Source organism: Clinocottus analis, unplaced genomic scaffold (genome assembly GCF_023055335.1).
Source record: "Clinocottus analis isolate CAN_PGR_092001 unplaced genomic scaffold, fCliAna1.0.p SCAF_19, whole genome shotgun sequence".
Classification (NCBI taxonomy): Eukaryota; Metazoa; Chordata; class Actinopteri; order Perciformes; family Cottidae; genus Clinocottus; species Clinocottus analis.
Genome location: NW_027175920.1, coordinates 9,710,224 through 9,722,076, shown reverse-complemented (window position 1 = coordinate 9,722,076; position 11,853 = coordinate 9,710,224). Strand labels below are relative to the sequence as shown.

The following is an 11,853-nucleotide window of genomic DNA, read 5'->3' as shown; positions in this document are numbered from 1 at the left end:
ACACGAGGACCCTTCAGTGAGGCCCAATTGGATTTTGAGTCGTGATGTTTAAAGAGAGCAAGATGGCGAGGAGAAGTGTATGAATTAACTGAAGTCACTGGTATTACAGATACTGACATTGTAAACCTTGTAGAGAGAAGTGTGTCAGGGAAAAGAGTGATCTAATAACGCATAACAATGTTTACGGTAACTGTTAAAACATGTGTTTCATTCCTTATTGTTTCCTATGAAATGAAATATCAGACTTTGCGAGAGGCAAAACTTATCAGAAGCTGCTCTCTGTTAGACTGACTACTTACTGCATTAGCAAGACATATAATAAACAAACATATTACATTGAATACAAAGTAAAATCTGTCGTATATTAAAAATGTAAATCAAGTTGATCCAATGTATCTAGAATATTCCCCCGAAAACTTGTTTGTTTCAAATAAGAAGAACACGTAACAAACTCTAAGTGATGGTGAATTGGCCATTTGTGCTCATTTAGTGAAAGGATCTATACATATTTCATTTTATTCAGTAGAAATGCTTTTCTTTTAGGCCAGTAGTTGAACTATTACGTACATTTCACAAGGTTTTGCAGTTCAGCCACTGAAAGACTTCATAGTTGGTTCTTTGTTGTGTGTGATTGCATGTACGGTGTGATTTCACCATTGTGTCACAGAAAGAAGCTCACATTGTTTTCATCTCTTGACATTCTCTACAGGCATTGGATTAAAGCTCAAGACTCCCACCCAGCTGCCTGTCTATGACTCACTAAAATGCAACATAGCCAGTGATCAAGCTGTGAGGGGCCTCGATCGCTCCCTCTGCACTGACCCTGCAGCTGTAGGCAACACCAGGAGCATGAGTGTGGCTAGAATCAATCGCTACAGCATTGTGTCATCTGAGGAAGAAGGCCTCCGCCTCACTACCATGCATGGTATGAACGGCTTTGGCAATGGCAAGATCCACACACGCCGCAAGTGCCGCAACCGCTTCGTCAAAAAGAATGGCCAGTGCAATGTGCAGTTTGCCAATATGGAAGATAAGTCGCAGCGCTATATGGCCGACATCTTCACCACATGTGTTGATATTCGCTGGCGATGGATGCTGTTAGTCTTCACTCTTGTGTTTGTTGTCTCCTGGCTGGCGTTTGGCTTAGCCTTTTGGGTCATTGCTTTGCTGCACGGAGATCTGGATAACCCCGCCGGAGATGACAACTTCACTCCATGTGTCCTCCAGGTCAATGGATTCGTGGCTGCCTTTCTATTTTCCATTGAAACACAGTCTACCATTGGTTATGGCTATCGCTGTGTGACTGAAGAGTGCCCAGTGGCTGTCTTCATGGTGGTCTTCCAGTCCATAGTGGGTTGCATCATTGACTGCTTTATGATTGGCGCCATCATGGCCAAAATGGCGAGGCCTAAGAAGCGAGCACAAACACTGTTGTTTAGCCACAATGCTCTCATTGCCATGCGGGATGGAAAGCTGTGCCTAATGTGGAGGGTGGGGAACCTTCGGAAGAGCCACATTGTAGAGGCCCATGTTCGGGCACAGCTCATCAAACCTCGGATCACTGATGAGGGGGAATACATTCCTCTAGACCAGATAGACATTAATGTGGGCTTTGATAAAGGTCTGGACAGGATTTTCTTGGTTTCACCCATCACTATTCTCCATGAGATAGATGCGGCGAGCCCCCTGTTTGGGATTGGCAAACAGGACCTAGAGACAGCAGACTTTGAGATCGTCGTCATCTTGGAGGGGATGGTTGAAGCAACCGCCATGACCACACAGGCTCGAAGCTCCTACTTGGCCTCCGAGGTCCTTTGGGGTCACCGTTTCGAGCCAGTCTTGTTTGAGGAGAAGAACGTGTACAAGGTGGATTACTCACACTTTCACAAAACCTACGAGGTGCCGTCCACCCCCCGCTGCAGTGCCAAGGACATGGTTGAGAACAAGTTCTTAGTCCCAAGCTCGAACACTTTCTGCTATGAAAATGAGCTGGCCTTCCTCAGCCGCGATGACGAGGAGGAGGATGTAGGTGGTGGTAGCAGGGTACTGGCGAACCTCAGTCCAGACAGGAACAGCCGACATGAGTTTGAACGCTTACAAGCCACCAGGACGCTGGATCAAAGGTCATACCGTAGAGAGTCGGAAATATGATCTCGACCCATTGACCCTGGACCAACTGTCAATAACTCTATCTAAGGGTGGAATGCAGAACAATGCAAAGTGCCATAGGAAAAGCTGACTACTGTTGAAGTTCGGAAAAGAAATAGGACCACAGTAAAAGGGACAAAGCAAGAGTACACAACTTAGAGATTGTGGTGAGGAATGTCTACAATCAAGGAAAAGGGAAAGACCTTCTTCCTGAATGGAAACTTGAATCTTTTTTCACATGGTCATTTTGAGTTAAGAGTGTTCAATGATAGTGCATCAAAAACTATGACACAACCTTATAATCACATTTTAGGTGTAAATACATTGCTTAGGTAAGTTATGTTTTGTGTGCAGTATCAGTTTCCAAAAAAAAAAAAGAAGTTATTATTTCCACTTGATCTTGGGCACAAATAATAGTGTTGCAAGGTTTCTCTTGAGCTCTCCTCGCATTGCTGTAATGTACTGGACCTGCGTTCAGTGACACATTGAAAATGCGAGCACTGCTGAATTCAGATGCAATGAGCCGTGATAAAACATCTGACCGTGAGCCACTGAGAACAACATAATTCAACACCTCCATTTATGTATTGGTGTGATCCCCAAATCTACCATTGTAGGCAAAATTGATTGCACTATGAAGAATATATCAGAATATATTGAACAGAAATTCAATTGTATGAAGCACTACTATATATAATCTCTTAATGCCTCATATTTCAAGAATATTTAAACCACCAACATCGTGATTTGGTTGCAATGGCCAACACATGTCATGTTCAAACATTGATAAGTAGTCAGGTAAAACAAAAGCACAAGTGGAGGACAACTGTCCTAAATCAACATTTTGTAGTTCTTTAAAATATCATGTCTGCAAGATACAGGTTGCAAAATCCAAGTTTGTATTGATTGAATAAAAAACTGAATAGCAGCAATTTGTAATGTGCACCTTAAAGTGTACCTTTACATGCGCAACTTCAAAAAGTCTTATAAACTAAGTTGAACTAAAACCTGCATACTGGTAGTTTATAACAAGTTTTCTTCCAGAAGGCAATTTAGTCTGTAATACTGGCATAAATTGATGACACCTAATGTTTTTGTCCTCTTTAAAAAAAATAATCTATGCATATTGTGAAGAGTATCAGGGGAGATCAATCCTTTAGAGTTCTGTTTGAATGGAAATTATGTCACGACATTAATTAATTAATATCCAAGCTGAGTCTGAAAAAAAGAAAAAAATCATAAACTGAATATCTAAAAGTAGCTGTTACATGTATCAATCAATCATCTATTTCACAAAAGTTAAAATAAATTGATAATCAAACTTGCATATATTGCTAAAATCTTTAAAATGTACACAGGAAGAAAGCAAGAATGATAACTATTTCTAACGATCCAACAAGCATCCAATCCAAAGAGGACGAGCATCAGAAGCGTGAATGTGTCTTCTGCGCTTTGCGTTATGCTCAAAAGGTTAAAGTCGTCCAAACGCATTAGCCAATTTACAGCAGTCGGCCCAACATTTCCATTCACTTTATATCTAAAGTGGGTACATTTAGATGCTCTTTATATTATTGATAACAGAGTTGATCTCTGTTTAAGCTTTACCTGGTCTATAGAGAAAATATTATTTAATAAAATTAATGTGTGCAATACTAACTTTGACTAAAAACCTGTTATCACCCTCATAGCTGTCTAAACAGATATACATGAGTAGCAGTAAAAGAAAGAGAAAACAGCTTCCTCCTTCACTCCTCATATGATTCCTCTGGCATTTACAAACATTATACTGTAAATGCATTTTTTAGCATAGAGTTAATACACTGGACCAAGGTTGAATAGAAGCAATACAAACTAAAGCACATCTTTCTGAATACATTTTAGTAGGCATGTCCTTAATAGAAATGATTCTCTTGTAATACACTGAACATGCATATGTGTAATTATTTATTCCCAGATAACAAGTGGAAGACATGGAGGAGTTGGACCCTGCATTCTTTCGCTTAATGTACTCGTGTGCACACGAGTTCTCAGATTTGATACCAAAGTAATGAGTGTAGCTCAGTCTTAAGTTTGGGAGTGATTGTTCTGTTCCCAATGTATCTTCCAAAAAACTGTTTAAACTAATCTTGAACAATGGTTCATCATATTCAGTGTCCAGTTTGCAAATAGTCTCTCTGGATTTACATTATTCCAATACATTTGCCACTAATTAAAGCAAATCCCTGTTTGGCTAAGCGTTAAAACCAACACAATATTTTACTTGTAGTTAGAGTTGCTAGTAGTTTAAGAGACACAACTTTTTTTGGCATGGACAATAGCAGTTAAAAAAAAGATCCCTTATTGTAGATGCCTAGTCAGAATTTTTCACTCCAACCTAAACATGTTAATGTTTGTATCACAAAATATTGTTGAACAAGTCCAGCTTATCTATTACCTCACTGAAACGTGGACGTTATGTCCGTGTGGATAAATTTGTGTTAAATGTCATGCATAAAAGATTACACATGTTGAGAAGGAAACCTATAGGATATGGACATGAACACATAGAAGAGAACCATAAAATGGTCGTTATGTTGGTCACAATGACTAATATTTTCCTAATCATCATTTAACTCAGTATATTATATTTCTAGGTTATATGTTGCTTTTTAGAACATTGTGGGATGTAGTAAAATATAAAGAGCATGTTTTGGCAAATATGTGAAGCGTTCTTTACCCAGCCCAAAATATTTATTATGACTATTGCCTTCTGGGAAGGTTCTATACAAGGATGTGTGAAGCCTCTGTACCTGCACAGTGGCAAAAAGGTGAAGCATTTCTACTGAATAATTTTTTTTGCAGATTGTTTTAGCTTTGATGATGCCCATCTCAGCCCTTAAAAAAGAAACACACAATTGTTTTAGCTAAACACAAAGGTTTCTAGTGTAAAAAGCATAGTATCATAAAAAGTATAATAGGGAGCAGGAGGCTGAACAACCTGCTTATTTTTATACAAAGTTCTTTTTGATAGAATACCGCAATCATTATTTATCTGTTTTAGTACTTCAATGAAATCAGTAATGAGAGGCAAAAATATGATTATTGTCTCCGTTTTAATGATTTGATTTCTGTTGTATCATTTCCGCACAGATCCTCATGATTTAACAGGTATTTCTCTTAAAGGGATGATTGGAAACACTCTTGACCTCTGTAGAAGTCTTCCTATGTCCAGCAAATTGTCTACTGGGCTTTTGATTTTAATTCAAAGTCATTTAAATTATTAAATTAAAAACTAACTGTGAAAAAAAGGTTGTTTTCATCTCTTTTGTTGTGCTCCACCAGTCATGGGCTGTATTGAAATGCAAAATCCAGTACAAACCTCGGACATGCTCAAGATTGAGTAATGAATGGATGAGCTGAGGTAGTAATACATCATCAAGAGGGAGGGAACCAAGAATGAAGTCACCACAGTCAGATGACTTCCTGGACTGGAGCCAATTATTAGAGAAGACTCATAAATTATTCACTGTGACACAAAAAAAAAAAAAAAAAAAAAAAACACCGGCCAGGGGCCTTTTGGCCCCACTGAACTGGGCATGAGGACGGCAGCTGACTTCATCAGATCAATGGAGTAACAACACATGAGAGATCATCATTACTCTACTACCTCAGAACTGAGGAAACCTTATTGTTTTTAAGCATTCAATTGCACTGTGCCTCAGCAGCAACAGCACAGGCATAAAGAATACAATGAATGACGGCTGAACTCTATTTAGCTGCTTTAGTTTCCGGGTCCTGGTGTCATGCATGCACGCCCACTGTCACAGCATACTGGAATACTACCTAGCCATCGTTAATGTAATCAGTAACACCTGTGTTTTTCCTGTGGCTTTAGTTGAATGCAGGTAAATAGAACCAAAGAGGCGTAACACATTTCTGAAATGCTAACCCGCTATCGTCTGACGATGATTTTGTTTTTTATTGGTTTGAAAATGAGCTTGTAAACTGTCGACAACCCGGTCGTACACGTCGTCCCTCAACTCCATTGTCAGCCGAGCGTCTCCAGTTACTAAACGTTACTAAACATTTAGCAGCTTACGGAAACCAAGGTCTTGGCCCAGATATCACCTGACTACACCAAAACCACAGAAATGTAGCGCCTTTCCCCCAGAAGCCTGCCATCAGACCAATAGCCAATGGGTTGTGATTAAGCAGTGCCTAGCTAATCTAAATGATGTATCAGCTTATCAATTTCTAACATTTACACATTTCAGAAGAAGACATTTTAAATAAGGGCGGTTAACAACTCAACTTGTCAATTCTCTCTGGTTGAAAAATGACATAATGGTGACAGTTTCTAAATTACTGTAAGTGTATCGTTGGCATTTTTTCCAACGATACGCTAAAAATATATATTTTACAGTTCAAAATAGAACTGTATTTTTATTTCTATATATGTATTTATAGTTAAATAAACTGCTATGAGCTCCTTATAACAGTGGGACTGCTGCTGCCTGCTTGGTTAACCACACTCTTATTCAAATGAGAATTTAAGTATGGAAAACATGTTCAGAATAACTCAACAACACTTTGTGACTCTGGGTCTTTTGGTTTAAAATCGTGTTTGTTTAATTCTCCACATACCCTCCCTCGCCCTGTGTGTTGTTTGTTATATCTATACTAGGTACTAGGTCATTACTAGGTCATCGCAGTCAGCATTTTCTCTCTTTTTCTATTAATGAGGAAGGAGTTACACTGTAGTTACCTAAAAAGCCTGGTGCGTCTTATGCAGACTCAAAAGGGTGCCTTGTGCATCGGTGACATGACAAAGCGTTCGTATTTGCCACCCTGAGAGTAAAAACATGAAAGAGGTATGCAAGTATCCAAGCTTGCTAGTACAATGACATCATCAGTACCACAGTACACATTTTTGACTTGTGATGAATAATTCTGAACTCGAATAATTCTGAATTCTGCACGAGATCTGTGGCCATCAGTTTATTTTTAAATAATTCAGGATGGGGTGTTTAAATCACCCACAGTGCGCGACAGATGTGGGATTAACATGCTGGCCACTGGTTGTGCTGAGCTCAGGCATTGGGTCTTAGCACTAACTGACTCTGGGATCATAGAGGCTACGCTAGAAGCATTTGCCAAGTTGTATTATGTAACAGGGCCTGGGCAGTGTATATTAGGCTTTGTATGGCTTGGTGTCACACACATAAAGTAGAAGTGAAGCTTTCAGGATCAGTGGAGGGTCGTGTTAATGAGTGCCTAATGCATGACAACATTATTATAAGATTTTTCATAAGTGTCACACGGGTTCTGGAGCTCAGAATTTAACTTCACTCTGAATATGAGCCGTTTTTTGATTGCTGTGATGTCAAACTGGTGTACTATCTTAGCAGGATTAGATGCCAAGAGGTCCTGGATAATTAAGGGCATGTCAGGAAAACTGCCCTGTAAGTGAGATGGTTGCTAATCCCAAAGACATTTTCTTCAGAAAGGGATGAGCAGCCAATTGGAATGGATACAATGAGTTCAGTTACTTGAGTAATTCTCTGCAGGTAGAATCATGGTAATCTTGTGGTAAGTATTTATGAGCATTTTTTAGCATCTATTTCAACAATGTAACTTTCCTGACTTGGTTCAGAGTTTTCAGGTCTGTTTTACAGAATAAGTGCTATTTTGCCAACAAGATAAGCAATTAACTTTAAATTGCCTATTTTTACCTAGCCCTCAGGGAAGAAAAATACCACTATTCAGTCATGTTTTGTTAGCAGTTGTCTGAATGCCAGAGCTATGAATGCCACTGGTGCACCAGCCTTTACTTCACATTCACGGCTCCATAACAAAAAGTAGTGTGAAGCTGAGGAACCAACCAGATCCAAGTTTCAACAAAAAAACAATGTCAATTGTAATGTTGGAATTTAGTCCAATAGTTTATTTTTAGTTTGGAGAGAGAGACGGACAGACAGACAGACAGACAGACAGACAGACAGACAGACAGATAGATGGATAGATGGATAGATAGATAGATAGATAGATAGATAGATAGATAGATAGATAGATAGATAGATAGATAGATAGATAGATAGATAGATGGATAGATAGATAGGTAAATGATATTTTCTTTTCAAATTACGCAACAGCCAGTTGACACCCAGGGTCCCTTGGGAATGTCTCTCCTGTGACTCCGAGGGAACAGTTGACTAAGCCAGCTGGGGCCTAACTCAAACATTTGCTCAAATGACATAAAACAAAAAGCGTTACACCTAGAGAAGACTTCGGGAGCCAGTTAAAGGATATGAAAGGCTGCAGCAAGTAGCCTCACCGGGCTCCCTGCCAGCCAGTCCATATAGACTAGTTATAATTAATGCTGGAACAAACTCCCTGTAGCCTGAACTCTTGATGACAGTAAAATGAGGGGAAATCGAGCTGAAGGGGCTATATAAAGCTCTTCAGTGTCAAGCCGCATGTGGCTCTCTGGCCACACTTTCACCGCTAAAAGTTCTCCCTGTTAGTTCCTGCGATAGTGTCACTCAATCAAAGATACTTACCGGAGGCCTGAGGTCTATATTATTGTAACTACGTCTTTTATGCATTGAAAATATGATCAACCACAGGAATTCATATACATTCATATATAAGGTGTTGCAAACACTAAATCCACTTCAGTTTGAATAAAATATCATGTTTTACACAATCCAAGTGCAAAGTGAATATGTTTTCACGAAATGTGGATAATGTAATTGATTGAAAAAGTCCATTGTTTATGTTTATGATAATGTAATGTTTATTACTAAAGCAGTTTTTGAAAAACAGTTGAGATGTGTGCAAAACTCTCAAGTATGATAGAAATAATAGTTTAAAATTAACATAGTAAGTGAGAAACATAGTATTGTATTAGGAGATCAATGACTGGTACATACGGAGGGATAAATTAACTGATTCTATAAAGAGATACCGACTGTGTGTTCTAAACACATCACAAGTGTCTCAAGCTGGGAAAGTATCCAGTAGCTGAGACATGTTTTGCAGTCTGTTGCCTAAATGGAAGAGACACAACAGCCTTGTCCTACACCCACGCTTGTCGTCTTATCAGATACGCCAAGAGCCCACTGTGTTGCCTATTAGCTGTCAGCAGTGCTCAAGTACACATCAAAAGAACACAGCAAATGTACGGGATTCTTAAAGACATGGAGGGATACCGTTAGTTGATGACATCATCCGATCACTTGAGCTCAAATACATTGGGCTCTTTTAAAGAAGATATTTTGACATGACACAGTAGGAAAAGTGTAAATAATGACAGTGCTAAAACCACATAGGAAGAGCTGACAACTCAGTTTTGAGAGAGGCTGGCAAAATACCCAGCTGCGCTGTCTTTCAAACATACTATGTCAAAACTGTTCAAAGCACAGCACACCCACACAGGTGTTTCCACTTGGCTAATTAGACCTCTGTACACTATATATGGTAACCATGATGTCACAGGGAAGTAAGAGAGATGTCAATCAAGCATGTCCAAGCACTCCACACTAGAGATCTAATCAGCTAAAACATTAATTAAAAACACCTGTGTAGGTGAGCCAGTGTTCTGTATTTAAAAAAAAAAAAAGAAGTTAATAATATGACAATGTCCTCCTTGACAAGGCTGCCATTTGGAGCTCTTACACCTGAGAAAGGGGTCATGTGAAGCATTAAAAATGGGGACACATTATGTGTCTTATCTTCGCTCGGTTACAGCAGGTGCCTTTAGTCGATCCTGATTCATGAAGCAACTTGAATGGACAACCTGAGGGGACATAAAGGGGCCACTCTCATTTCCTGGTTCTCAACCCTTTTAATTATCTATGTGTGCCCAACGGCCCTCAATGCGTTTTAGAGAAGGCGAGAAAGAAAGAGCAAGATAGTGAAGTTTTGTCTGAAGTTATGAACAGGTCTTTTGTAACATACATAGTGCAACATTTCAGAGGTACAAGCCATGACATATTAGTTTTACTCACTTCTATTATTTCATGAAGATTATCCTCCTCTGCCTGTCTATGCAACATACAGGTGGATGTTGAATAGGTATTAATTTTCCCTGATAGCATAGCTTAAGTGTAATTGTATGGTGCTGAGGTTTGAAAATAGCAGCTCTTCAGCCCAGTACAATTGAGCTCTGAGCTCTGATAAAATAACATTTCGAGAACATCTCATTCAAACCAACACGCAAATAATTGTGCGTAATAATGTTGTGAACAGTATCTTTCTTTTCTTTTTTTTTTTTTATCTTTCTTTAACACAAGTCTTTGAGGAAAGTATCCAGTATAAGGTGATTTTGAGGAGCTTTAAGTACTAAACACTAAACGGCAAAAAGCTTTATCGTATTGGAATAAGCCACAGCCAATAGCTTCAAACTTAAGCAAACCCCACAGTAACTGAGAAGAAAAATAAGAGTCAGCAAAACTATGTCCGTCCCAGAAGTGAGGTCATGAGAAGAGACACAGAGCTGCGACTACAGTCTCTCTGGTCTCCCCAGGGGTAGACTCAAATCTGTCAGCACCCTTCTCTAATGCAGCTCTCAATGAATGGCAACCGGTAAAAGGTACTTCTCCCCAAATACACCTACCCACACACACATACACCTCGCACCCCCTTCATCCCTAGCCTACCGACACTATGCCAGGAAGCATGATCATCTCTTGCTGGCTGGCATCACTCTGTCCCAGGACACACATCTTGCTCCAGCCAGGACAACGTCTCCAGTGTCAGGCAGAATGAGGGTCTTTGTTAAGACAGACTCAATACAGGACCTTCACTCGCAGAAGTAGTTGGTTGGTTTGATAAGGAGAACAGTATCCCTTAACATGGTGAAAAGCCGACTGCAAAAGTGGAAATGAGGACAGTTAGAAAAAACTTTGCTGACCATTCTTGCTTGAGTAGATACTTTTACATCAAACACCCTTGCTACATTTTTTAAAATCTAAATGTGGTTTGTGGGGGTTTCTTTTGTGAATACCTAAATTAGTTATAACAGTAATACTGTTTTGTAACCAGTCAATATGGATACCAATCCAAAACTTTCAATTGGACTTCGTCTCACGTAGCCTATTAACTTCCACCACAACCCTGCTGTCTGCTATGTCTAGGCTCTTGAATGTTTTCAAGAAAGTATTTTTTTAATTATTTTTTATTCCATCTATAAGGTGTGACATAATAGACAAAAAACTGTTGAAAACAGTGAACTGACACCCAAACAAAGATGTAAGTTCAGTGAATCACACGGCTGGTTACATAAGCCAACAAAGCATTTCATTGTATTCCGTAGAAAAGATAATTTGTACAATTTGAAATAACGTTATGTTATCAACCCTGACCTGACAGCAATATGACAACTAACGTTATAATACGTTGTGTCTGAAGCTCGCTAACATACATTAAGTTGGCAAAATACATGTGGGTTTTCTCAGTAAAATTGACTAGTTTGAGAACTTAGTTTGAGTTTGAGACTTCTTCGGTTGGTTGATTTGGCGTTTTGTTTTTAACCACTGGGTTTATTGGAGGATATAGTTTTGATATCAGCCTTTATGTGCAGTGTCAATCTTTGTCTCTTGACTTTGTAAAGTGCGACATCTTGCGCTGTTGTTGGGTGATTACTCTGCTGCCGAGTATCGGATTGGCTCCCCTCTGTAACCAATCAGCGAAAAGAATACTGAGACGCCAAAAGAGTAACCAATG

General features: G+C 39.3%; 1 protein-coding gene across 1 annotated transcript; it reads left to right on the top strand.

The window, feature by feature from the left end:
* The first annotated feature begins 849 nt into the window (after positions 1-849).
* Positions 850-2,232, top strand: kcnj12a (potassium inwardly rectifying channel subfamily J member 12a). The gene has a single exon (XM_068583731.1). It carries the CDS (start codon positions 850-852, stop codon positions 2,149-2,151), a length of 1,302 nt encoding a protein of 433 aa, XP_068439832.1. The 3' UTR covers positions 2,152-2,232.
* Positions 2,233-11,853: the final 9,621 nt, after the last annotated feature.